Source organism: Tupaia chinensis, unplaced genomic scaffold (genome assembly GCF_000334495.1).
Source record: "Tupaia chinensis unplaced genomic scaffold, TupChi_1.0 Scaffold000544_1, whole genome shotgun sequence".
Lineage (NCBI taxonomy): Eukaryota > Metazoa > Chordata > Mammalia > Scandentia > Tupaiidae > Tupaia > Tupaia belangeri.
This window is the reverse complement of record NW_006160056.1, coordinates 3,060,928-3,088,888: the sequence shown is the minus strand read 5'-3', so window position 1 is coordinate 3,088,888 and position 27,961 is coordinate 3,060,928. Positions and strand designations below refer to the sequence as shown.

The 27,961-nt window shown below is 34.9% G+C and overlaps 1 protein-coding gene across 1 annotated transcript in view; it reads left to right on the top strand.

Annotated features, from left to right (window-relative positions):
• SEM1 (SEM1 26S proteasome subunit) overlaps window positions 1-23,388 on the top strand; it is a 34,498-nt gene extending 11,110 nt beyond the window's left edge. The window contains exons 3-4 of the mRNA XM_006157515.3: window positions 13,313-13,406; window positions 23,194-23,388. Of these exons, the coding sequence (XP_006157577.1) occupies window positions 13,313-13,406; window positions 23,194-23,236 (137 nt within the window). The 3' untranslated portion in view covers window positions 23,237-23,388. The remainder of the gene's footprint in view (window positions 1-13,312; window positions 13,407-23,193) is intronic.
• The last annotated feature ends 4,573 nt before the right edge of the window (window positions 23,389-27,961 follow it).

Sequence of the window (27,961 nt, the reverse complement as noted above, 5' to 3'; positions counted from 1 at the left end):
TATTAAGCTGTCCGCATTAATTTGAAAGCTGGAAAGAGACCAGAGTCAGGGAGGCTAAGTAGCGGTGAGTACTAAAGGCTTGAAATATTTGTGGATTATTATTAGGAATGAAGCAAAGAGAGTGGTGAAAAAAATAACAAGGAAAATAGAATGGATGGATTTTGGTAACTAGATGGATTTTGGTAACTGGTTTGGTTTGGAGTGTTGGGAATAGAAACAAAGGTTGTAATTTTGCACTTGCATGTCTAGGAATGTGGGCAGTGGAGTTCAGATTGGATATACTCTTGACTTCATTTTGTGAAAGAGTTTTTTTTTTGTCAGAATGAGGGAACAGAAATGAGTTTTGGGCATGAGGGCTTAGAAAAGATGAGAGTAATGACTTTTGGTAGTTTTATAGGACTGAAGGAAAATAAAAGTTATAATCAACAAAGAGAACCAAAGTCAGCATGACTTCGTAGTAGAACCCTTCTGCTTAATACCTATACATTTAATTGCTGGCAAAAGGATTATGTTTGAATTTCTTTTTTTTTTTTTAAAAAAGTAAGAATAATTATAAATGGTTATGTAAGTTTTTTTCCAGCCTCTGTTTCAGACTCCTTGTCACAAATAACTGAAAACTTACAGCATACAGCAACATCATTTATGACTTGCTTTTGATTGTTGTCTCTGAAGTTCCCCACTTAGGGTTTTTGGTCCTTGTTAGAGAAAATATAGTGCAAGTTGAGCATCCCTAATCTAAAAATCCAAAATTCAATCCAGAATCAAAAACTTTGAGCCACTAAGATGACATCAAAGTGGAAAATTCTACACTTGACCTCTTGTTGGGCTATAGTCAAAATGCTGCAGTATAAAAATATTGTATAAAATTACCTTTAAGCTATGCATACCATGGTGTTTATGAAACAGAAATCCATTTATTGTTTAAACTAGGTCCCATTCGTAAGATATTTCATTGCATGCAAACATTATAAAATCTAAAGAAATCCAAAATCTGAAACCAATTCTGATCCCAAACGTTTCAGATAAGAGATACTCAACCTGTAGTATGATGATACTATGCTAGGTACTGATTTCTTAGCCACTGAATAGGCATTATGTTTGGAGGGTGTGTGTTTACCCTGTTATAATCTATAGAAATGGAAGTTTAAAAAAATTAATCTGTTTTATACATCCTAAGCAGGCCACATGTAAATTTATCTCAGGATGACTGCATTTGGCATGGCTTCATTATCATACTCATGAATGTAATGATATTGTTTGCAACTGTGCTGCTCCCTTTTCTACTCATCTTTGATGGTGAGGGTACAATTTAGTGTATTTCTCTTTATATAATGTTTTGGATATACATGCACACTGTTTATCTGAAAAAATTGGGTTGGATATTAGTTCATTTATATTCAGAATAGTTTTACTGTTATGGAATGAGAATTTGATGCTCCTGAAAATTGTTACAGAATAGAACATTTGCAACCCTATTTAGTATAAGTGAAATTTTCTATTTACTTTTCTCCTAAGTATGTTATACTTCATACCTTTAAGAAATTTGGGAATGTACATTGGAGGGTAGGGAGAGTTACGTATTACAAACATTTTCCCAAGTGTGGTATACTTTATACCTTTAAGAAATTTGGTAATGTATATTGGAAGGTAGGGAGAGTTACATATTACAAACGTTTTCCAAGTTGTGAGAATCTTTTTCAAGATGATACTTAGAGATGAAGTATTTGGGATTTTTGCTAACTGAGATTTTTGAAATTTAAAGCTAGTCACAGGTATAGTTCTTAACTGGCAAATGTGAAGAAAGCCAAATAATAATTATATTTGACTTTAATAATAAATAATTTAGAATTGCTAGAAACTTGAGTTTTAGGCCTCTGTTACTGGTTATTTCCAATTTTGATATTTCAAAATATGGTAATTTTTTTAAACCAGTACACATCTGTAGGCTTACATATGAAGTAAACACAGCTGTGATTATTTAAACAATCACAATTCTGGCAATGCATTTAATGTTTAAGGTAAAGTATACATTTAATAAGGTCATCTACATATTGAAGGATAGTGTTATATATGGATCAGGTATCCTCATTTGGCTTTATTTTGCCTTTTAAAAAAATTTCCTTTATTTACATCTCTATAGCACAAAGTGTGGTTTTTCAATGTACTTGTGTAGTACATGACAGTCAAATCAAGGATATTACTATATATCTATATATCTATACATATGTATATCTATACACATATAGATAAACATATATCTATCTATCTATCTATCTATATATATATATAATTTTTAGGGGAGAACTTTAAATTATTTTTTCTGCTGTTTCTTCCCTTTGTCTCTCCCAGCCACCCTCTACCATCTCCTTTCCTCCTTTATAGTCTCTGGTATCCACACTTGTCCTCTGTACTAGCATATCTTCAGATCTTTGAATTTCTGCCATAGAGTGCAGATATTTGGTATATATTGAGTGAGGGTATACAGTTTGTATCTTTTCCTTTTTTTCTTAAAGCTGATTCTGAGCTTCAGTTGTTAAAAATGACTAATTAAATAAGATTTAATAGTTGTCAGTATTATAATTGAAAATTAAAATCCTGTTCAAAGCTGTAGTACAAGAAATGTCGACTAAACCCAGACATAACAACAGCTCTCTTATGTTACATTTTAACTTAGTGGCGCTTGTCTTATTGCTACTTACGTATATTATAAAATATATTTATAGTGGGGATTTATAAGTGTTGGAAATTCTGTTTGGAGGTATTATGCCCTATCACTTAAGCTTTTTACATAAGAGTTCAGTACATAATCCTCGCTACTGAAATCTTTAAAGCTACTGAAATCTTTAAAGTTTCCATCAATAAATACCAATTCTGATTTGTTATTGTGAACACTAATTTTCTTAATAGCACTCTTATTAAATAATTTTAAATGCTTAATAAGTTGTAATTCAAAAAGTATTACTTAATAGAATACTTACCTATGATATTTAGAAGAATGGAATGGTATTATGTAGACTCAACTTTTTCAGCTTTGTGTACTCCGTAGTGTCATAATTATGTCATATTGTATCATAATTCCAAAGAAATATAAAACTTTTTTTTTAAGTTTTTAAAATTTATGCATTCTTTCCCTTAGTGCAAGAAAGAGAGAGAGAGAGAGATAGCGACCTCAGTAGGGTTGTGATCTGCAGTCCACCTCAGCCTTTAGCCGGCCCTAGATCATGGGCTTTGTACTCAGGGAGGCCTGCAGACTTGACTGAGAGCCTTCCCATGAGAGACTGCCTCATGGAGTATAGCATTTTACTACTGCATGACAATGTGGATTCTAAAGAAATATAAAACTACCGTCATGAACTTTTTGTTTGTGCTCTACCTAAAACCTTGGTCACAATATTGTTTTTCCCCTATCATGAGCCAATTTTTTTTTCTTGGGGTTTTATTTTTACCTCACTGCTTTTCTTTCTCTGTCATCAAAATAGCATGAGATGGCTGTTAAAGAGGGATATCCTTTTTTTTTATGCTAAATGATTACAGGAATTCAATATGATAAATTAAAAAGTACACCACTCTTAAAATGAAAAATAATTTTAAAAGACACTGTTAAAACTAGTAACTCCTGGGGCCAGCAGGTGGCATGATGGTTAAGGGTGCTGGACTCCCATGTGGCTGACTGAGGTTCGAATCTTGGACTTGGTGGCTTGCTTTCTACTTTCCCTCTCTCTCTCGCTCTCACTCTCACTCTGTCCATCTCTGGTCAAATTAAAATAAATAAACAAATAAAGTTAAATAAAATAATTCTTAAAAAATTAGTAGCTCCTGTATTAAGAATTTTGACTTTTTAAAATTAAAGATTGGTGGGACCAGCAGTTGGCATAATGGCTATGTTGCTGGACTCCCATGTAGTCGACTGCAGTTCAAGTCCCAGACATGGTGGCTTAAACTAACACTGGGCATGTGTGTGTGCGTGCCCAAGATCCCGAGAGGAGAATGGAGAAGAAGGGATTGCTGTGTGGCCATCCTCCCTGGGGGGTGGGGAGTGTGATTTCTTGCTTTCTGTCTGTCTGTCTGTCTGTCTGTCTCTCTCTCTCTCTCTCTCTCTCTCTCTCTGCTTTTCTGCCAAGTGCACGTGCCCTATAGCAAAAAACTCTCCAAAAAATAAAAAATAAATAAAAATAAAGATTGGCAACTTCAACAAAACAAGGTATTGATACTATTTCTTGCTGGCAGTTCTTTGAGTCACTTGGGTACAAATTAACAAGTATTTTTTTGTTTAAAAGTTAAAACAGTTTGAAGACATTTGAATGACATTAAGTAATAACTATTTAAATCAACACTTTGAATTAAATTATAATTAGATAAAATTCCTTGGGACCAACAGTTTTACTGTTCCTGAAAAGACAATTGCTTTAAAAGACGATTAAGACTCCTCAGAGTATTTAAGAGACCCATAAGGTTAGCAGAGAAATATCAAATAAATATTATTTTATGTTTCTAGCCTGAGTTTTTCAACACATGCTCATTTCCTTCTTATAGTATAGTGCAGATGGAAGCTACAATATTTAGTTAATAGTTTAGGAAGCTGGTTGGTTAGAAATAGTACAGGCTGGCGAGAGGCTGGATGTCTTAGAAGCTTAAGCCAGTCTGTTGGGACTTGAATTGATGTCAGCCTCTTTCTTCAAGAATATAGTATTGAATCTTTAAGTTACTTTTATGAATATTATGCTTTATTAGATATCTTTATAAATATATAAAAAACATATATTCATATTTATTTGGCAATTCCTCTTTCTAGGCTCAACCCAAATAACATATTTATTAAGACATTGGATTTGATGTTAGAATAGTGGTAGAAAAAAATTAATAAAATATTTTCTTGTAAGGTATTCTTCACTTTATGTTTTTTAGTAATGGTAATGGTGAATTTTCATATGTAGAGAGAATACTATGTACAGCAGTCTTTAGGGCCTTTTCAAGCTCTTAAGAATCAGTAGCTTTTAAATAATCCTCAGTCTTCAGAATGAGCTTTTTTTTTAACAATTATTTGTTTATCTATTTGTTATGATTTTGGGGTCACTGGGTCTGGGACTTGAACCATGGTCAGCCATGTGGAAGCCCAACACTTCACTGTATCATCCACTGGCCCCTAGAATGAGTTTTTATAAAACTTAAAGTATAAAGCTAAACTTTGCTTTAATACAGTTAAATGGAACAGTTTTATGTGATTTTTAAAATTTTTTAAAAATTATTATTATTTTTTAATGCAGGAAGGTTTTAATGTCATTAAAACAGAACTGGGTCAGCCCCATGGCCGAGTGGTAAAGGGACTGGATCCTATGTGCCCTACCTTGTTCAAATCCTGGCACTGGCCACTTGAGAAACCTGTGTATGCACACGTGTGCCCAGAACTCCCAACGGGATGGAGCAATGGAGGAGAAGGGATTGTAGCATGATCATGCACCATTAGAAGGTGCTTTCTCTCTCCCTCTCTATGGCACGTGCATGTGCCTTCTAGCAAATTAAACTTAAAAAAAAAGATGAAAAAAATCTAAGCTGTACAGTAATATTATTAGGGAACTAGAAACTATAGACGATATTAAGACCTGAGGGAGTAGAGGTGGAATAGGTGGTCAGTATGTACTTACCATAAAAGAGATAATAGTTTTAGCTGCTATATTATATGTTCAATATGTAAGTATATGTAATTTTGTAAAACATAAATTTGAGGAACCAACAGGTAGTATAATGGTTAAGGTACTAGATTCCCATAAGTCTGACTACAGTTTGAGTCCTGGATGTGGCAGCTTGAAAATCATACTAGGTGCATGTATATGCAAGCTCAAAATCCCAGGAGGAAAACGGAGGAAAAGGAATTGTGGCGTTGCCGTCCCCTTGGGGGGGAGTGATTTCTCACTTTCCCTCTCACTATCTCTGTTACTCTCTCTGGCAAGCACATGTACCCTATGGCAAAAATCTTCAAAATATATACATAGGGTCCAGCATGTGGCATAGTGGACTCCCTCATTGTCCACTGTGGTTCGAGTTCTGGAAACAGCAGCTTGAAACTTACGCCTGGTGCATGTGCATGTGAGCCCAAAATCCTGGGAGGAGAAGAAATTGTGGTATGGCCATCCCCTCAGGGTGATTTCTCACTTTCTCTTTCTCTGTCTCCAGCAAGTGCATGTGCTCTATTGTAAAAATCTCTCTCTAATAATAAATGAATAAATAAAATTGAGATTATTTAAATTGCTGTTTTCAATTTTTAAAATTAAAATCATTTAATGATTTTTACAGAAAAATGTATCTTCCATTTGAAATGAGGCTCCTTTTTCATTTAACATTTGATTTTAGACTCTATGCGATGCCATCTTTACTTAATATTCCTCTCTTGTATATTTGATAAGGGCATTTCTGTCTCTATTTTTGTCTTAAAACAGCTCCCATCTTTTGGGCTCAGATATCTCTCTCTGTTCTTAGAATAACAGAGAGCTTGTATTTAACATTACAATGTAGCTAGTAAACAGTTTATCTTTGTAATTGCATTACAAAAGTAACAATACTGAAGTAAGCAGATGGCATGGTGGTTAAGGGATCTGGATTCCCACATGACCAACAGCAATTCTAGTACCAGACCTGACTGGTGGCTTGCTTTCTCACTGCCCCCCCCCCTGCCCCCACTCTCACTCTCACTTTCATTCTCTCCCTCTCTGGTCAAGTTAAAAATAAATAAGTTAAATAAAATAATTATTTAAAAACAATAGTAACAGTATTATTTTATTCCCATACCTAATGGTTAACTCTTTACTTACCTAGGTAGCTTTATTTGTCTACCAAGATACAGAAATGTTATTACTTTCATGTATCTTTAGCTTTGGAAGTAGACATATCTGTTTTTAAAATAGAGTTGTAATAGCTGTCCAATCATTCTTTTCATAGACTTAGAAGAAAATCCTGGATATAATTTTCCCCCCAACTTCTTAATCTGCTCTCATAAAATCTGGGCAGTTTCACAAACAGAATAAAACTTTTAAATTTGAGCTTTAAGGGCCTTCTGTAAGAAAGGGGAAAATGTTAGGACATGTCTAGTACAGTCAACTTAATTTTGACATATAACTCTCAATTACTATTGTTAAGGAGAATAGTGTAGAATTTCAATTTAGATAATTGAAATATTCCTTCTTTGAGAATAATTATATAACTCAAAGATAGAAAAAAATTTATACAGATAAAATAATTATTTTTTATTATTCAGTTATTACTAAGGAATATATATAGCTTTCTGCTTCATACATTAATTAATGTTATATTCAACTAAGCTTCCTAAGAACCCAAAATAAATTGCTAAAAAAAATTCATCTTTTAAGAATGAGTTTAAAGAACTCTACTTAAGAAATCTTAAAGAAATTTTCTACATTATCTTCCTTAGAGCATTGAATGATGTGATCCCTGTTCTCAAAAGCATTCTCACAATAAATACAATTGAGAATTTATATGATTTGTTCATAATACCATCATGTGCCCACATAATGGCATTTCAGTCAATGAAAAACTATGATCATATATGGCAGTAGAACAATATCACATAGACTAGGTGTGTAGTAGGCTGTACTATCTGGATTGTGTAAGTACACTATGATGTTCACACAACCACCACGTTTCGTAATGACAGTTTCTCAGGATGTATCACTGTTGCTAGCTGTATTTGTACATGAAGTTGTTGATCTCTTCTGTCTTGAAATATATTCTCTTGGCTTTATTGAAATCATGTGCTAGACTTTATTTTCCTTTATTTTCTTGGATTTGGCTGCTCAAAGGGAGGAGAGACTTGAGATGTGTAGCTCCATTTATTCAACATTTTATTTAGTATCTGCATTGTGCCTCATACTCAGTAATTGGCATTAAGGTTTACAGACTTACTTACCTGAAGGTTTTGAGTAGTAACTGAGAGGTGGTGGTTATTTTAGGTGTCAGCAAAGGATGAATGATAAACTATGAAAAATCAAGGTGGAAGAGACAGAAGGAAGACCACAGTAATATTGCATGAAGCGAATAATCACTCCTGAATTGACATAGGGCAATAATGAGGGATGATTAACTCTGGAGATACTTGGAAGCGGAAATGGAAGGGACATAATGGTTGATCGTGATAGTTAAAAAAGGAAGAGTAGCTAAGCTGCCTCCTAAATTTCTGGTTTAGGAAAACCAGGTAAGTAGAGGTACTTTTTGTCCTTAAATTATTTTGATGATAATATATCTATGTAAAAATCTTAGATATACATTTTAACTAGAATAAAATGCCCATATTATGAGCCACTGAGTAGCTTTAAATATTTATAAATCTTTATATATAATAAGAAAGGTTAAGTCAATACCTTTTGTTATTTATTTTTATTTTTAGGTTGAATAATTTTTAGCCATGTTTCCAATAGTTAACTACTAAGATGAAACTAATGGCTAAGTCATCATTAAGAGTTTATTACTAATAATTACAGTTTTATCGATGGAGGGAGAGGGGTAAAAAATATGTAAGATTTTATTTTATTGTTAATTGGAGTTTAGAGTTGTGTGTTTTTTTATGATTCTTTTTTTATTTATTTATTTTAGAGGTTTTCGCAATAGGGCGTGTGCGCTCGCTAGAGAGACAGAGAGATAGAAAGTGAGAAATCATTCCTTGGGGGGATGGCTATGCCACAATCCCTTCTCCTTCATTCTCCTCTCGGGAGCTTGGGCATGCACACACACGCGCCCGGCGTGAGTTTAAGCCACCAGGTCTGTAGAATTGTGTTTTTTTACAGCCATGTTGTAAATATGCTAGGTACTGTTTGTAGTTTAGAATTACAAAGATAAATAAGATAGCATTATAGTCTATGTTCAGGTACTAGTGATGGATATAAACATATAAGCTGTTTGTATAATATGTAAATGTCATGATAGATATATACATAAAATAAAGTTTCCACAAGAGATAATTCTCTAAATCTCTAATTTTTTGTTAAAATTATTTTTACATACTTAAATTTTATTGTTATTATTATTTTTTTGAGAGGTTTTTGCTATAGGGCTCGTGCGCTCGCCAAACAGACAGAGAGAGACATAGAGACAGAAAGCGAGAAATCGCCCCCCAGGGGGGATGGTCACACCGCAATCCCTTCTCCTCCATTCTCTTCTCGGGATCTTGGGCACGCACGCACACGCACCCGGCATGAGTTCTAAGCCACCGGGTCCGGGACGCGAACCGCGGTCGACCACGTGGGAGTCCAGCGACATAGCCATTACGCTAACTGCTGGTTCCCATTATTATTATTTTTTTTAATTGTCAGAATGCATGTGTATTCACCAGAGATGGTGGGAGGGATAGCTCACCCTCCAACAGGATACTGTCATCTCGCAACTTCTTTCCTCCAAATCTCCATCCTGTTGGGATTGGGGTCACGCTCACAAATGCACCAGGGGTGTTTTCTCAAGCCACTGGGTCTGGAATTCAAACTGTTGGTCAGTCATGTGGGGTCTGGCTCCCGTGACCATTAAGCTATGGGCCCAACCCAATACTTTTCAATCCTGTAAAAAGTTAAAGAGGATGGAGGCCAACAGGTGGCATGGTACTTAAGATGCTGGATTCCCATATGGCTGACCATGGTTGAGTCCTGGACCCAGTGGCTTGAAAATCATGCCAAATGTGTGTGCACACACCCAAAATCCCAAGAGGAGAATGAAAGAGAACTGATTGTGGCATGACTATTTCTCCTACGAGGTGATTTCTCACTTTTCGTTTCACTGTCTTTGTCTTAGGTGAGCACTTGTACCCTATGGCAAAACCTTTTAAAAAAAAAAGTTAAGAGGACAACAAATAAATAAATACCTGTATTTGTAAATTATTAATGTTTTGCCATACTTATATAATCATGAATATGGCATATCATTCATATGATAGAAATGTATATAAGTAATTATATATCATATACATACATTTGAGATTTGCAAGTAAACTATCAATAAATTGACGCTTGACTCTTAAATATTTAGGCATGCATGTGTTAAAGAACATTCTTCTCCAAAATGATTTCATAGTGACATCTGAGAAAATTAATTCAATAATCCAAATTCAGTTATCCAAAGTCACAGTCCAAATTCAGATTTCACCATGAAGAAATGTCTCATGCTTTTTCCCCGATTGTTTCAGTTAGCTTCCTTACGAATTATATTTGGTTATTGAATCACTTCAGTCTTTTAAAATCTAGGACAGTTATCTTCCAGTTTTTAAAAAAATATTTTTATTTATTTATTTATTTTATGACATTGATTTATTTGAAGAGACCAGTTAAAGTCCCTCCTTCTGGATTTGTCTGATAAGTTTCTCATGGTTGATCTAGGATCAGCATTTTTAGCAAGCACACCACAGAGGTGATATGTATTTCTTATTGCATCACATCAAGAAATACATGTCATGTTATCTCATTTTATGTTTTATTTTATTTTTTAGAGAGATTTTTTCGGCGCATGTGCTCGCTGGAGAGACAGACAGAAAGAAGGCGAGAAATCACCCCCCAGAGGGAATAGCCACACTGCAATCCCTTCTCCATTCTCCTCTTGGGATTTTGGGCATGCATACACAAGCACCCAATGTGAGTTTTAAGCCACTGGGTCGGGGACTTAAACCATGGTCAATTATGTGGAAGTCCAGCGACGTAACCACAATACCATCTGCCGGTCCTGTAATCTCAATTTATTGGATGCAAGGAATGATTACTTGGGTTCAACAGTGGCTAATTTGTCTCCCCATTTTCTCCTTTATAATGAGTAAGCAGTCTAACCTCTTATCTAGTTATTTTTCACCCTATAATTTTGGTATTTATTATTGATCCTTACCTGGGTTGCATTGAAGGACTGTAAAATGGACTTTTATACAACTGAGAAGTATAAAAAAGCATTCCCATTTACTCTCTAGTATTGCCATTAACTTACGGATTTTTAAAAATTCAATATTTTATTCCTCTAAACCAGTTTCTGTGTCTTTTGACATGCTTTCTGCCATTAAAAGGAAATCTCAGACTTAACCTAGTAATTTTCATGTCCCAGATTTGGCATCAGCCATTTCTTCAGGGAGCCTTGGTTCTTTTTATTGGAGGAATGAATGCTATTTGACCTAATTCAGGATAAACAGAAGTTAGGCCAAGTAGTAGGTTTAAAAGATGGCACCAAGACAGAGAGATGAGGAGCAGCATAGAGATGTTTGGTGAATAGAAAATTTTAATCAATTTCAAAGGAGATTTAAAATTAGGGCTGAGTAAAACTGAAGATTATGTGGGTAGTCATGGTTATAGTATTCACACTGGAGGAGTACATATGTGTTCTTCAAGCCACAGACTAATATGAGGGAGTCATTTATTTGAATGCTAAATATGAATCAAAGTAGTTTAAAATATTTTAGTTTTAAAACAAATTCTGCAGTATGATACATGTTTGTGTGTGTTTGTGAGAAGGAATGTGAAGCTATGTCGAGAGTGTAACAGGTAGGTTAGCCTAAGTAGGAAGGGAGCAAGGTACGCATGACCACTTGCTGTGTTGGTGAAGGCACTGGACTCTTACATGGCCAAGTACAGTTTGAATCCCAGACCTGGAGGCTTGAAAATCACACCAGGCGTGTGTGTGTGTGTGGTTTGTGAGAAGGAATGTGAAGCTATGTCGAGAGTGTAACAGGTAGGTTAGCCTAAGTAGGAAGGGAGCAAGGTACGCATGACCACTTGCTGTGTTGGTGAAGGCACTGGACTCTTACATGGCCAAGTACAGTTTGAATCCCAGACCTGGATGAAAAAAACACACGGCGTGTGTGTGTGTGTGTGTGCCCAAAACCCAGGAGGAGAATGGAGTAGAGGAAATTGCTGCGTGGCCACCTCCCCCTTCCGCCCGGGGTGATTTCTAACTTGCCCTCTCACATTTCCGTTTCTTTCTGGTGAGGCAAAGACCTTTTTAAAAAAGGCGAAAGAAAGAAAAGAAAAAATACATGATGATGTTATTACTCTGGAGGCCAGATTTTTATTCAGATCAAAAGAGTAGAATCAAGAACGTCTTAGAATATTGCCATTATGTTAGGTAAGAAAAGGTAGGTCTGATCTAGAGCAGAGGTAAGGAGTGGGAGAGATAAGGATAAATTTGAGGACGATTCAGGAATTATTAGACAAGACTGGATCATGGGGAGAGAAGGAAATTTAGGATGACTTCTCCAAACTATGTTATTTACTAGATGCATTTTTTATTTTGTTAGGTCAGGAAAGATTGTTGTTTTGGGGTAGAAATAACGGAAGATAAAGAGTTAAATTTTGGTCGTGTTGCGCTTGTGTCCAGTAGGCATTTGTAATGTGCCATTCTAAGGGTCAATGAAGAGTTCTTTAGTGGATACAATTTTGGGAATCAACAACATATTACTGAAATATATTGCTTAGGGTGGTGCTAAAGGAGAGTGTGGACCAAGGATGCATTCCGAATTCAAGCATTCTATCACAAAATATAGTAGTCAAGAGCATGGGGAAGGGGTGTGTGGGAGGCAGTCTATATTTCACCATCGGCCAGTTAGTTTCTGAAATAGAAGTAAGACTAGAGATTTAGTTGTAGGAAAGCCATCTTGTTGATAATCTCTTTCTCCTGGTGTACCTAGCAGTTTATGACTTCAGTCCTCTTATTACTGTCCCAGTGATATTCCTAACTAGTCTAAATAAAAGCAGAAATCTCAGTTTAAACCTCTCCTCTACTACTGCCAAAGGGGAAAGAGAAGATAAGAAAAAAGAAAATTTAGGAAACTAAAAGGCAAAATTTAAATGCAACTATTTATATTTATTATTCCTTTAAAAACCTAAATTTTACGTTGATAATATTAGCTAAATACTAGTGATGGTTTGTAATTTGATCTACCTTTTAATATCTTTATGAGTTTTCCTTTTTTATGTTGTACAGTTTTGAATTCTATGCTGATCTCATCCTGCTACTCAACCTTGCTTTAGAATTGCTGGTACTACGTTTTGAAAGATCATGAAATAAATATAAAAACAACTTAAAGAAAAATCAGTAAATATCTTTACAAAATTATAAGTTTTCATGGCAAGTGGGATTTTTTTTATACTCTGTTTTAGATTGCCTGCAAATTCAAGAATCAAGAGAACAAGACAGAATAGACTTGAGATTTAAAGAGGAAGAAATGATTATTTCTTAAACAGTATTAGCTGTTCTTGAATAGAGTGCTCAAATGGCAGACATTTTGAACTTCGTAATTATGGAAATAATGTATGAGAAATATTTAGAAAGCATCTGTTTCCATTTTTAGATTGGGCTGGCTTAGATGAAGATGAAGACGCACATGTCTGGGAGGATAATTGGGATGATGACAATGTAGAGGATGACTTCTCCAATCAGTTACGGTAAGTTTTAAGCCACATTTTTATTATAGTTCACTATTAATTGTAAGCACAAAACTAGGTAACTTAATGGATAATTGACTACTTAAAAGATACTTAATCTTTGAAATAAATTTTTGAATCACATTTAGTAAGACATAATGCCTTCATTTCCTGTATGTCTAAACATGAATACTTTGTGTAATTGTATACAACCTTTATTCTTTACAGTTTCTTTATAAAGGTAGCTAAATAGAAGCATATTTGCTATTTTTTATCCTTGTTGGCTTAATTCTGTCAGTGTTAATTTTCTATAATATTTCCAGTTTAAGTTGATTTTGCAGGAATTAGAATCAGAGTGCTGGTCTATAGTAGATTGATGATTCTAAAATGGAACGGACATTAGGGTTGTGGGAGTGTACTTTCTCATTCACATGCAAATCTACCTATCTAGTTGTTGAATTAAAATTCATATAAAGTGAACCATTTTAAAGTGTATAAACTCAGAGGCATTCAGTATATTCACAATATTATACAACCATCATCTCTATTTAGTTCCAGTATTTTCAGCATCCCGAAGTAAACAACTGTAACCACCATTTACTCGACATTCTCCTTTCCTGTAGCCCCTGGCAACTGCTGTTTTCTGTCTCTATGAATTGTCCTATTTAAAATATTGTATATGAATGGAATCATATAATATGTGATCTTGTGTGTCTAGCTTCCATCAATGTGTGTAGCATGTTAATACTTCATTCCTTTTTAATAACTGAATAATTGTCTATTGAATGCTCTATTTTATTTATCCATTTATTAGTTGATGGATATTTGGTCTGTTTCTTTAATTTGGCTATTGTGAATAGTACTGCTTGTTCACAGCAGTACTATTCACATGTACATGTTGTCTGAATACCTATTTCTAATTCTTCTGGATGTATACTTAGAAGTGGATTTGCTGGTAATTCTATGTCTGATTTTTTGAAGAACTGCCAAAATGTGTTCTATAGTTGCTGAGCAGTTTTATGTTGGTACTACCAATATATGAAGGTTCCAGCCTCCACATTATCACCAACTTACTTTTCACTTAAAAATTATTATTTGTTTATGTACAGTCACACATTGTACATCAATACAGTATACAAAATGAGATTTTATATCCATATACATTATATATTGGCTCAATCAAGGATATTACCATACATGTTATCATCAACAAATAATTTTCTATTTCTTAATATATTTCACTTTATTTTTTTCACTCCATTAAATTCTACTTCTCATCCTCTGCCAAATCACCCTCTTCTCCCACACTGTCTCTGGCATGTACAGTTGTTTTCCATACCTTTTTTCCCACATTTTATTGATTCACTAAAGATCTTAATTAAAGACTTTGAATAGCAAGCACAGCTGACATATACATATTTATGCACACATGTCTGACTTTAGGCATAAACCTCAGAGAGTAAAGTGAACATATTATAAAGTAGCACTCACTAGGGCTATATAGCTTACTGTAGTCAATAAATAGGTATTAGTAGGTATTTTTAATGCATTTTTTATTAAAAAAAGTTTTAGTTTTAATAGATCAAAAAGTGTTAAGAAGTTTGCTTAAAACTTAAAGCTAGGAAAATGGTTAGGACTCGGTTCAAATAGTAGGTAGATGAACCTATCAGCAGTTCAAGAGAAGATAAATATCCTTAAATATGGAAATCAAGGCATTGAAGAAAATCAATAATGTTTTAGTCTAAAGTAAAAAAAATTCTATTTCACTAGTTCGTACTCACATAATCTATTTCACTAGTTCAGACTCACATAATTTGCAATGTTACTGTGGTCTGATCTTTCCATTTAAACTCTGGAAGTTAACATTCAACTCTGGACTTGTCTCTACCATTAGGCTGGCCATTCTCTTAGTTGTTTCTTATACTCTTTCTTATTTCTGTGTGCCTGACTTTATAGTTTTCCTGGTATAGCACTTCCTTCAGCACTTCTTGGAGAGCTGGTCTGATGTTGGTAACTTCTTTCAGGTTTTGTTTATCTGAGAACGATTTTGTCTTTTCTTTCCATATGAAAGATAATCTTACTGGGTATAGTATTGGTTGAAATTGTTTTTCACTTAACACTTTTGAATGTATTTTTCTATTCTTTTCTTGCTTGCATTGTTTCCGATGAGAGGTCCAAAGTTAGCCTGATGGGATATCATTTGAAAGTAACTTGATGTTCTTCTCTTGCCAAATTGACTATCTTGTATCTGTCTGTGGATTTAGCTATGATGGGCCTTGGAGAATAACTTCTTGGTTCGATTCTATGTGGGGTCCTTTGTATTTCTTGGGCCTGGATATTTGAGTGGCTTGCTAGGTTTGGGAAGTTTTCTTTCAGGACTTCATGGAATAGATTATCAATGCCCTTAATAGTTTCTTTACCTTCTGGGATACCAATGATCTGGATGTTTGCGCATTTAATGGAATCTAGTATTACTCATATGTTTTTTTTTTTTTTAAATTCTTTTTTTTTTTTTTTTTTGTTGTTATTTTCTCAGTCTTTTTGGTGAATTTTTCTAGGTCAGAGGTTCTACCTTCTATATCTGAGATTCGACCTTCTGCCTGATCTTATCTGTTTTGATATTTTCAAGTCAAGTTTTGATTTCCTGTATTACAGCCTTCATCTCTAACAATTCCATTTGATTTTTTTTTTTTTTTTAATGTTGTGTATCTCCTTTTTTCAGATCGGGCAAGAACTTCATTACCTTGTGGAACTCAGTGTCTCTTTTCTTCTGCATCTTCTGGAGTTTGTTGTCTCTCTTCTCTTGCATCTCTGTTAGCTTTGTCACTATGAATATTTTAAATTCTTTATCTGACATTTCCATGACTTCTCTTGTATTTTTTATGGAGGAAAAGGAGTTATTCTTTTCCAGTAGAGGAGAGCTATTTCTCATATTTCTTGTGCCTCTGTGGTGGTTTCTGGTCATCTGATGGATTATACGTTTTTTTCTGACTTCTAGCTAGACTGGAGAGCAGGAGGTGAAGTCTGAGCAGAGAGTCTTTGGTGGCTGAAATCCCCAAATGGGGGCTGTTGGAGCTCAAATATAGATGGCTGCTGATTGGCTTATCCTGACTCCTGGCTAGACTAGGGAGCTGGAGGGTGAAGTCTGGGCAGAGGGTTATTTATTTATTTTAATTTCAGCCATGTGGGAGTTTAACACCCTTAACCACCATGCCACCTGCTGCTGGCCCCCACTTTTTTTTTTATTATGGCCATCTGGGAAGAGATGTGAAATGGTTTCTCATTGTGGTTTTAATTTGCATTTCCTCAGTGATGAATGTTTTTGCACTTTTTGGCCATTTGTATAGCTTTTGCTGAGAAATGTCTTTTGACTAGTTAAGACTTCTTTATGTATTTTGGGTACTAGACCCCTAACCGATATGTGATTTGTGAATATTTTCTCCCATTTTGTTTGTTTGTCTAATCACTTTATTAATAATGCCTCTTTTGTGAAAGCCCCGATTACTCTATATTTCCTTTTGTTGCTTGTATTTTTCATGTCATATCATGTCATTGCCAAATTCAAGGTAATGATGATTTTCCCTGTGTTTTTTTCCTATGAGTTTTATAATTTTAATCACTTCTATTTCGGTCTTCCATTCTTTTCGAGTTAATCTTTGTGAAATATGGATCTAACTTTTATCTGTGGATATTCTGTTGTTCCAGCACTGTTTCTTGAAGAGACACATCTTTCCTCCTAATTTAAGTTTGACTCATCCCACTGTATTGATCATAAAGGTATCTAGCTATACTGGCATATCCTGTGCTCAAAGCAAGATATAGAAGGTCTGTGGCAGTCTTCTAATTTACTAATTTAGTATGCTTGTTCAAAAAAGATAATTTATAAAAAATTTTAAAATTTATTTTTAGTTTATATATTTTCTTTATGAGAATGAAAGAGAGAAAGGGAGGGAGGGGGAGAGAAACAGGAATGGGTGGAGTGAAAGAGGGGGCAGCACCCTCCACAGGGTCTTCGTGCCATAGTCTTTCCTCTGCCCTGTGGCCAGCCAGGATCCATCCCAGGATGCAAACCTAGAGCCTTCTGACATAGCTTCCAGCACTACACAACAGCACCTCCATTCTCTGCTCCACCTTAACTGGGTCTAAAAATAAATAAAAAATAATTTATTAACTAATTAATTAATTAAGGAGAGATTTTTGCTGTAGGGTGCATGTACTCACCAGAAAGACAGAGATAGCCAGTGAGAAATCACTACCCAGTGGAGATAGCCACACCACAGTCTCTTCTCCATTCTCCTCTCAGGATTTTGGACATGCATGCACACATGCCCAGTGTGAGTTTTAAGCTGCTAGGTCTAGGGCTGAAACCGTGGTCAACTATGTGGGAGACCATTATGGTGTCTGCTAGTCCCTAAACATTTAATGGTAATATAGTAACACCTGTTCTATACTGCATTAATTTTAAAAAAATTTAATTTTATCCATTATTATTATTTTAATTTGATCAGAGAGAGAAAGTGAGGAAGCAAGCTGCCAGGTCCAGGACTTGAACCACAGCCAGCCATGTGGGAATCCAGTGTCTCAACCACTTTCCACTTGCCAGCCCCACTGCATTAATTTTTAAAAGGGTGCTAAACCCCTACGTTCTAAAGGTTTTTTTTTTAGAATTTTACTGGCGACTGATAATGCTTTTACCTATCCTTTTCTCCCCTTTTTGGAAATAGTATAATTTATCTTTCATTGTTTTTTTCTGGCACTTCTACAAAATTTTCCATAATTTGTCAGACTGCTCACCTTGGTTTTTCACTGAAGGGCTCTTCCAACTCCCTAGGATGTATTGGGTTGTCATGACTTTTCTGATGACCCCAAAATTATTTAGAACCTTCATACTTTAAAACTACATTAATGCAGTTTGGAGTTATTTCACCTGTTTTAGTTTTCAATTTTATCTCAATGATGTTGTTTTGGCACTTACAATTTTATGGACAAGATATGATAGCTATGAACAGTAATTCTGCTTTGTCTCTAAAATCTGTTAATATACTATTACAAGTGTTGGACCTATCCTTTCTCAGAAGCCTGTATTGGGGCTGAATGGTGGCATACTGGTGAAATGCAATGTTCTTCAAGACTGACCCATATGAGTAGGCTCCAGGTTCCCTTTCAGAGACCTTCCTGTGTACACTGGGCATGCTAGTGCCCATGATCTGGAGTTTGCTGAACTGGGCATAGGTTGCATTGTCAAGACCCTGGGAGGGTGTTGCCTTACTGTCTTTTTGTCTGTGTCTCTAATTCATTAAATAAATAAATAAAGGCAAGAAAAATTCTTCTTGTTCTTTATTTATAGACCTCACTGCATTCTGGAATAAATTAATTCTATGTGTAAAAGTTTGTACATTTTCTTTTTGCATTTCTCTTTGGTTTATATCCTTTAAAAATTGAGCTATATCAGAAAACACTTTGCTTACTCTTACAATACTATGCATCCCCTTTCTTTCTCATTGAAATTATATTATGCTGTTAGAATAATATGAAGCCTGAGATCAGCAGATGGCATAATGGTTCTGTCCCTGGACTCCTATGTAGTCTACTGTGGTTCGAGTCGCAGACCCAGAGGCCTAAAACTCACACCATGTATGTATGTGTGTGTGTATGTGTCCAAAATTCCAGGAAGAGAATGGAGGAGAAGGAATTGTGGCATGGCCATCCTCCCTAGGGGATGATTTCTTGCTTTCTGTGTCTCTGTCTCTCTGGTGAGCACATATACCTTATAGCAAAAATCTCTCATAAAAAAATAAAAAAGAATATTATCAGACTTTCCAGCACTTTGATTTTTATCTCATGTTCTTAATTATATATCAGGATTTTTCTTTTTGATAATATTTGTGAGATTTTTAAAGTTGAGACTAAATGAGTCTACTTCCTTTGCCATTCAAAAAAGTCAAATTTCTCCAAACATTTTGGTGCTTTTATATTTCTTTGTTTTCACTAGCACTTCTCTCTCTCTCTCTCTCTCTCTCTCTGTTTTCTGCTAGAGAGTGTGTGCACCTGCCAGAGAGAGCAAGAAGAAAAAGCACCCCCCCATGAGGAATGGTCATGCTGTAGTCCCTTCTTCTCCATTCTCTCCCTTCTTTTTGGTGCAGTTTCTTTCCTGAGCCAACATGTCAAGACTAAAACCTTACATTTGATCATGTGGGATCTGGCTTCCCTATACACCAGGCCACATAGCTGGCTCCGCACTTTATTTCTTAAAAATTAAGGCATTGAATACTACAGGTTTTATCAGGGGACTTCTAGTAAGTAAATGTGTTAATGATTGAATCTGTTGTTACTATTATATCTTGCCTATTTACTGGTTTAGAATTAGAACATTATCCAGTATATTCTGCTATTGTTTTTATAACACATTTTCATAGTGTTACAGTCTCTGTTTTATTTCTACCTTTAAGTTTGAGAATTTCATTAAATATATAAATCTTGATACCTCCATTAGTAAATAAGGCTTTTCTTTTCTTTCTTTCTTTCTTTCTTTTTTTTTTTTTTTAATTTGCCAAAGGGTATGTGTTCTTGTTGGAGAAAGGGAGGGAGGGAGAGAGGGAGAGGAAAGAGAGGGAGAGGAGTGAGAGAGAAAGTGAGAAAGCATCCCCATAGGGATGGTCATGCAATTCCCTTTCCTTCCCTTCTCCTTTTGGGATTTTGTGTATGCATGTACATGTACTGGGTATGGTTTTCAAGCCACCAGATCCAGGACTTGAACTGTGTAGTCAGCCATTTAGGATCTATCTGTCTTAGCCATCACACCACTGCCTGGCCCAGGCTTTTTTTTTTTCCCTACTTGAGTTGCGAATTTTTCCCCCACTGAGGTTGTTCATATGTCACCAATCAAATGCACTTACCTTAGTGATGGAAATGTTCTACAATATAAGGTACATTTTTCAACACAGAGACCATTAGTCATGTGGCTGTTAAGCACATGAAATGTGATTTAGTGGAGGCAAGAAATTGAAAATTTTATTTTATTTCATTTAAGTAGTGATATGATTACCAAGTTGGAAAATATAACCTCAGTCAGGCCTTTAAAAAATTTGTCTTGATTTATAGTTCCCTTACAAAGATGTTCTTCTCAGTCTTTGTAAAGTGTTGGGCACCCTCAATGTGGTATCATAAGCTTTGGTAAAGAACATGTTTTAAAAACTGTTTTCTGACCTTGTTGGACCCTAATGTAGCTCAGACCCTTGAATTAGTCAAACTGCCTGGATTCCAACCCCAGATTGCCTCTCAGTTAGCTGTGCAAACCTTGAGCAAGTCACTTAGCCTTACTGTTACTCATTTTTTCTCACATATAAAATAGGATAATACGTTATTCGTAGGTTATTGTAAGGATTAAATTATTTAATAGGTATAAAGTGCTTAGTTAAGTTTATGCTTAATATATAAGTAAAATCTACAAGTAGAAGGCTATCCACTTCCAGTGTTCCTCTTTTTCTTTCAGTGTTACCTTTAACAAATGGAAATAGAAAGAACAAGGCCACCTATGTCTTCGAGTAATTAAAAGTCATTCTGTTTTTTGCAGCTTCTAATACCATTTGTTTCTCTTATGTTTTTCTAACCCTATATCACATCTTGTATATAAGCTTGAAGAAGCCAATGTAGTTTTGGATTTACCATATTAGATATAGTCACTATATGATATTCCTTTTGCCTTGTTTCTTGTGTTTATTAGCCTTTTTTTCTTGTTTTGTTGCCAAAGGTATGTTCCTGCTTTTGTTTCACATAGCGGTATGTCAGTTCACATTCACCATACATCCTGCAGTTTCCTTCTACTTGGGCTGAATATCTTACCTCTTTCTTTGTTAGATTTTTCCATTCAGCAGCCTCAAAATAAGAGATAGAAACAGTCTATGGTGATTTTGTAAAAGGAAGAACACTAATGTTTATTTCAAATTATTTTCATTTTATGTAGGAAAGGTATAAAGTTTTAGTATGAAATAAAATTCAGTGACCATATTCTAAGAATTGATCATTTTTTCACATTTTATTGATTAACTAAAGATCTTAATTAAACTAAATACTTTTCAATAGTAAGTACAGTTGATATAAATGTATCTATGAACAAATGAAGAATTGGTAAGATTTTAGGAAACATTTGAGATTTCTGTAATCAATGAAAATAGAAGCTTTTAATTTTCCCATTAGCCATGGTTTTTATCTTAACACTGTATTACATTTGTCTAGCTTTATCTCATTTAGATCTCAAAACAAAGGAGATAAGTTGTTATATGTGAAGGACAGACATAATCTTCAGTTTCCTGAGGGAAAGGGGAAGGGGAGGACAAAGGAAAGAATATGATTAAATTTAGCAAAGGAAAGGCCAAAGTCAGACTTGTACTGGGCTCTTTTTTAAAAAAAAAAAATAATTATTTATTTTATTTTATTTATTCATTCATTTATTTTTTAATTTGAGCAGAGAGAGACAGAGGGTGAGAATGAGAGAGAGAGGAAGTGAGAAAGCAAGCCACCAGATTCAGGACTTGAACCCTGGTTGGCCATGTGGGAGTGTCCAGCACCTTAACCACCACGCCACCTGCTGGTTCCCTGTACTGGGCTCTTGACTCCTACTTACCATCAGCCCCAGGCACTGTATTCTAGAGCAGAAGACAAGGGTGACTCATTTGAATTATCTTTGGCCTTGATGTAATTCATGGAAATTAGGTCTTTTTTCTGTATTATAAATAATTGAAAAATTTTAGAAAAATGAAGGCATTTAGGGAAATGAATAATAAATGTTATACATCATTCTTGTCATGTATTCTTCTCCCCTTTGTTTGCATTAGATAGTGTGATGGTATCTAAGCCAAATGATACTTGAAAATAAATACATTTTTATCTTACTGGATGTAATGATGTAGAGCATATTAGTCATAGTTTAAATTTATACAACATTTTATCATGGCAAATAAGTTGGTCATGATATTTGGAATTGTAGTTTAAATATTTGAAGTTGATTATAGGGCTAGCCTTTTCTGTGCAAATGTTTTATACAAGACAGATCAACAATTGCAGTTAACATTCTTAAAATATGACAAACTCTTCAGTTTAGTTGAATTATTTAAAATGATTTAAAAGTATCTTTTTAATGTGTATTTATACCAATATGAACTTGTGAGAGTTGTATCCTCATTTAAAATTGGGAATTTTACTTAATACTAATTTATGACTGACTTGTATTTACTTTGCCAATATAGTTAATGCAGAAAGTTCTGACTTTCAGATTAGTAACTTTTTTCTTACAACAATGGTTATGTCACTTATGGAAAGTAATCGGTTTATCATTTTATATATATTATGATGATTGTAAAATCCTAAAAAGCTTGTTAGCAATGTCTTATGCTCTTAGCCATAGGTAAATGATTCTCAAAATTTATGTTTAAATATTTATTAGGAACTTTTTTAAAATTTTAAGCATTTAAATATTAGAACATTTATATGGTATTTGGAAGTATTTGGAGGATAGTAGTAAATCCTCATATTTCTTCCATAGATTTATGAGAAAATTAAAGAAGACAAAATATAAGCTAAGTAATAGAAAAAAGCAGAATCTTATTAGTAACATATTGTCTCATCTAGTTTTCTTTTTATTTGGTTTATTTTTAGAGACTAAAATAAAGCTATTTGGTAGTATTTTAAACTGGTGCCCTAGGCTCAGCTTATTGATTTGTTTATAAATGTTTTATGTCTTTAAAAAGACAGCTTCGTTAAGTTATCATAAAGAATCCTTAGTGATGTTGTTCTTTCTGTTTTATTATAGAGCTGAACTAGAGAAACATGGTTATAAGATGGAAACTTCATAGCATCCTGAAGAAGTATTGAAGTAACCTGTACTTGAACTTTTTACTAAATTCTAGATCGGAAAACCCAGGATGGAACACTTAAGAAAATATGTTTATTTCATTCTCTGCTTGGATTTATTTTTGTCTTTGTAACAAATAAATAAATAAGTAAATGTCTTCATCTAATCTTGATTTGGTTCAGGAATCTTGATCTTTTGCCTCTAATCATTAACTTTTTATGAATGATTTTCCAGGATTTCATTGTGAAGAGACAAGATTATGAAAAAAAAAGTATAAATATTAACCTATGGTCAATGCTAAATGATATGGGACTAGAATTCATCTGATTCTCACAACAGTTGTGCCACCCTATCCATACACAGCTTCTGTGTAACTGTGGATTGGAAATACTTAAAGAAAAAAAAAAGTTACATCTGTACTTAATATATATAGATTTATTTTTCCTATTATTCCCTAAACAGTGCGGTATAACAAGAATTTACATTAGCTATCCTAAGTGATCAAGAGATGATTTAAAGTATACAAGAGGATGTGTATAGATTTTATGCAAATACATCATTTTTTCAATAAGGGACTTGAGCATCCATGGATTTTGATATTTGCCAGGGTTCCTGGAAACAATCCTTTGTGTGTCCATTGAGGGACAACAGTCCTTTTTTAAACTACATAAATGAGGGACCAGCAAATGGCATAATGGTTACATTGCTGGACTCCCATGTAGTGGACTGCAGTTTGAGTTCTGGAACCCATGGCTTAAAACTCACTCCAGGCATGTGTATGTGAGTGCCAAAGATCTCAAGAGGAGAATGGAGAAGGGATTGTGGCGTGGCCATCCCCCCAGGGGGTATTTTCTCACTTTCTGTCTCTGTCTCTCTCTGTCTTTCTAGTGAGTACACCTGCCCTATAGCAAAAATCTCTCTTTAAAAAAAAATACATGAATGAAATGCTATTCCTATTAGAAGATACTTCTTCCTATCAGCCATGGTTTTTATCTTAATACTGTATTACATTTGTATACCTTTATCTCATTTAGACCTCAAAACAAAGGAGATAAGTTGTTAAATATGGAGGACAAACATTATAATCTTCAGTTTTCTGAGTTGGAGAACAAAGGAAACAACTTGATTAAAATGAGCATTTTTTTGGTATTTTTCAAGTAGAGGACTGCGGGAGATAGGAGTTTATAATTTGAAAGATCTATTGGTATCAATCATTGGTTCAGTCAGAGATAGGTAAAATTGTGTGTTATATTGTGTTTAACAATATAACATATAGTTCATTAGGAAGAGAGAGAAAAGACACTTTTACTCACACACTTAGTTCCTATAAGTCCTTAGTTCTGTACTGTGCATAAAGGAATGCAAAGAAACAATACATTTGCAAAGAGATGTTTAAAAGTGAAGACATGGTAAAGCCGGTGATTTGGTGACATAGAGGCTTTACAGAGTTCTTGATTTTAGCTTTTTTTAAAAATTCAGTCCAAAGAAAGACTGAGTTGTAACATTTAGGATTTTTTTTCTGTATTATTTAGTTCTATATAATGAGTAATGGTTATAATAAATACATAAATTGAAACCTGGGGAGACAATTGTCTATCAAAGAAATTAGATTTGTATTTAAACCTACTTTTGTGTAAAATATTTGAGTCTACATTTAGTCCCCATATTCAATGTTACTAGGTCTTTGGAAAAGTCATGAAGTTTTTTTTTGTTTTGTTTTGTTTTTTTAGAATTATTTTAACTTTATTTACTTATTTTAATTTTACCAGAGAGGGATAGAGTGAGAGAGAGAGGGAGGTTGGGGAGAGAAAATGAGAAAGCAAGCCACCAGGTCTGGGACTCCATCTGTGGTCAACCACATGGGAGTCCAGCATTCCCAGCCACCACACCACTCGCTGGCCCCAGTCATGACATTTTTCTATGCAAAAATGTGTCATGACTTTTCTATCATGAAAATAGTATCAATATGTGTGGACTTACCCTTTTTTTTCTAGTTGTTTTGTGTTCCTACTTTTTTTTTTAAAGAATTATTTAATTTCATTCATTATTATTATTTTTTAATTTGACCAGAGAGAGACAGAAAAGGAACATGAGAAAGCAAGCCAACAGGTCCAAGACTCGTACTGTAGTCAGCCATGTGGAAATCCAGCGCCTTTAACCACCACGCCACTTGCTAGCCCTGTGTTCTCTTCCTTCTGTTTGTCTTTTTAGTTTTCCTGATATAGTAGTCTCTTAAGTATATTCTGAAGAGCTAGTTTCTTTTGGGTGAATTCTTTCAGCATTTGTTTATCTGGGAATGATTTAATTCTCCTTCCCATTGGAAGGATAATCTTGCTGGGTATAGTACTCTGCTTGAAATTGCTTTTCTTTCAGAGTTTTAAATATGTCACTGTGGGGCCAATAGGGGACTGGTGGTTAAGGTGCTGGATCCCACATAGCCAACTCTGTAGTTTGAGTCCTGGACCTGGTGGCCTGAAAATCACTCCAGGAATGTGTAGGCATGCCTAGAATCCTAATAGGAGCATGGAGGAGAAGGGATTGTGATGTAGTCATCCCCTTTGGGGCATGATTTCTCCTTTTTTCTTTCTCTCTCTCTCTTTGCCCACTTCTGTCTTCCAGTGAGTGCATATGCCCTATGGCAAAAATCTAAAAAAAAAAAAAAAAAGTCGTAACATTGTCTAATTGGTATGCTGTGCAGTGGTTACCTGACATGACTTGAGTTTAAATTGGTGAGACACAGTTTTTGTCATCTTATATGAGTTGAGCAGAAGCTGTAATGGGTTTTCTATAGTTATCCAAAATTGTCCTGAGTATCAAAATTTGATTTAGGTGATTCTGTTTATTAATTATTACCTGAAAATTGGTATCTGGCTTCAGTATGATGAAGCTCTTTAGAGGTTAGCGGCAAGACTAGTCAGGCAGTTGAATAAACTTTTTACGTGATTTTATACTTTATAATTTTTTAAACTTTCGATCTTCACAACAACTCTGTGAAGTAAGCAAGAAGGTCCTGTCTATTATAAACATTTTATCAAATAGAAGATAGTCTCACAGACAATAATTTTTTTTTTTTTTTTTTTTTTTTTTTGCCATGGGGTGCATGTGGCAAAATGAGAAATCACCCTCTGGCAGCCGGATGGCCATACTGTAATCCTTTCTTTTCCATTCTCCTTGGGATTCTGGGCACACATGCCCAGCATGCTATTCAAGCTGCCACATCCAGAACTTGAACCGAGGAGTGGGCCATATGAGATCCAGTGCCTTAACCACCGTGCCACCTGCTGACCCTAGATAATGTTTTTACTTGAAAGCAAGTTTCAAAATAGCTTGGTAACAGTTTTCCTGTTCTGTAAAATGGAAAGAATAAGCACAGGGTTAAATTGAAGAGTAACATGATGATTAATGTAGTAGTAGTGATCAATAAATGTTCTTTTTACTTCTTCCTGAGCCATGCTACCAATTATCTGGAAATTTTCTTACCTCCCCTTAACGACTAATGCTTTTGTGATACAGTGTACCAGACATTGTTCTAAGTTATTTTTGTCTTAATTTAATAATCACAACAACTCTGAGATAGGTAATGTCATTTGTATTTCACACATGAGAAAACTGACTCACCAAGAAACTTGAGTAAATTGCTCGTAGTCACTTACCTAGGAAGTGGTAAAAAAACTCAAGGAGAGGGACTATTCTATATAACTCTGGATTTCTCTTTTAACGACACATAATACAGTCTCTTCTGTATAAGTGCTTCTTACATTTTAGTCAAGTGGGTATGTGGAGAAGGGACATTTACTGTAAATTTGCTCCTTAATAGAAGTTTTTATAGATACAGACATAAATGCTTCTGTTGGTAATGACTCCCTTTTTTTTCCTTTGTAGTTTTTTTATAATTACTTCCCCATTCCATAATGAGCCAACTTCATTTTGAAAGACTGTGTGGTTACAAATAATGCCTTACTTTTTATGGCATGCTATGATCTGCACTATATTTTAATATGGTATCTATATCCTCTCTTTCACATACCTCCCAAGTTTATCTGTATCCTTCCTGTCCCACACTTACAAATTGAGAGAGAAAACCTATCCCCCAGCCTTTTGGCGGAGAGCTACCAGTTTGTACCACCCTCCCTCCAACCATGCATGTGATGCTGGGAGATTGGTCTTGGGTTTTTAGCTACCTTAATAGCTACTATTATTTCATTCCTAAATCTTGGCTTGGCTCTGGACTCTGCCCTGCTCTGAATCTACTTCCAGCCCTATTCATACATACTCTTTACTAATTCTGTCTAGTCCCAGTTGCTTTAAAAACACAGTTCCAGGACCAGCAAGTGGTATGATTCTTTGTGGTCAACTGTGGTTCAAGTCCCAGACCCTGGCATTGAAAATCACACCTGGCATGTGTGCATCCATGTTCAAAATCCTGAGAGGAGACTGGAGGAGAAGGGATTGCGGAATGACTGTCCCACCTGAGGGGTGGTTTTTCACTTTCCTTCTCTCTGTGTCTTTCTATTGTACATGCACTGTATAACAAAGACTGTAAAAAGAAATTTACGTATGTATGATTTCAGATCTGTATTTCCAGTTTTGGCCTGTCCTTGAAATTTCAAGCTCATGTGTCCAACTAAAATTTGCCTCTCCAATGTTTAACAAATATCGTCAGGTTAACGTGGTAAAAACAGAAGCCTTGATTATTGTTCTCAAAGCTGATGATTCCTCCACTCTT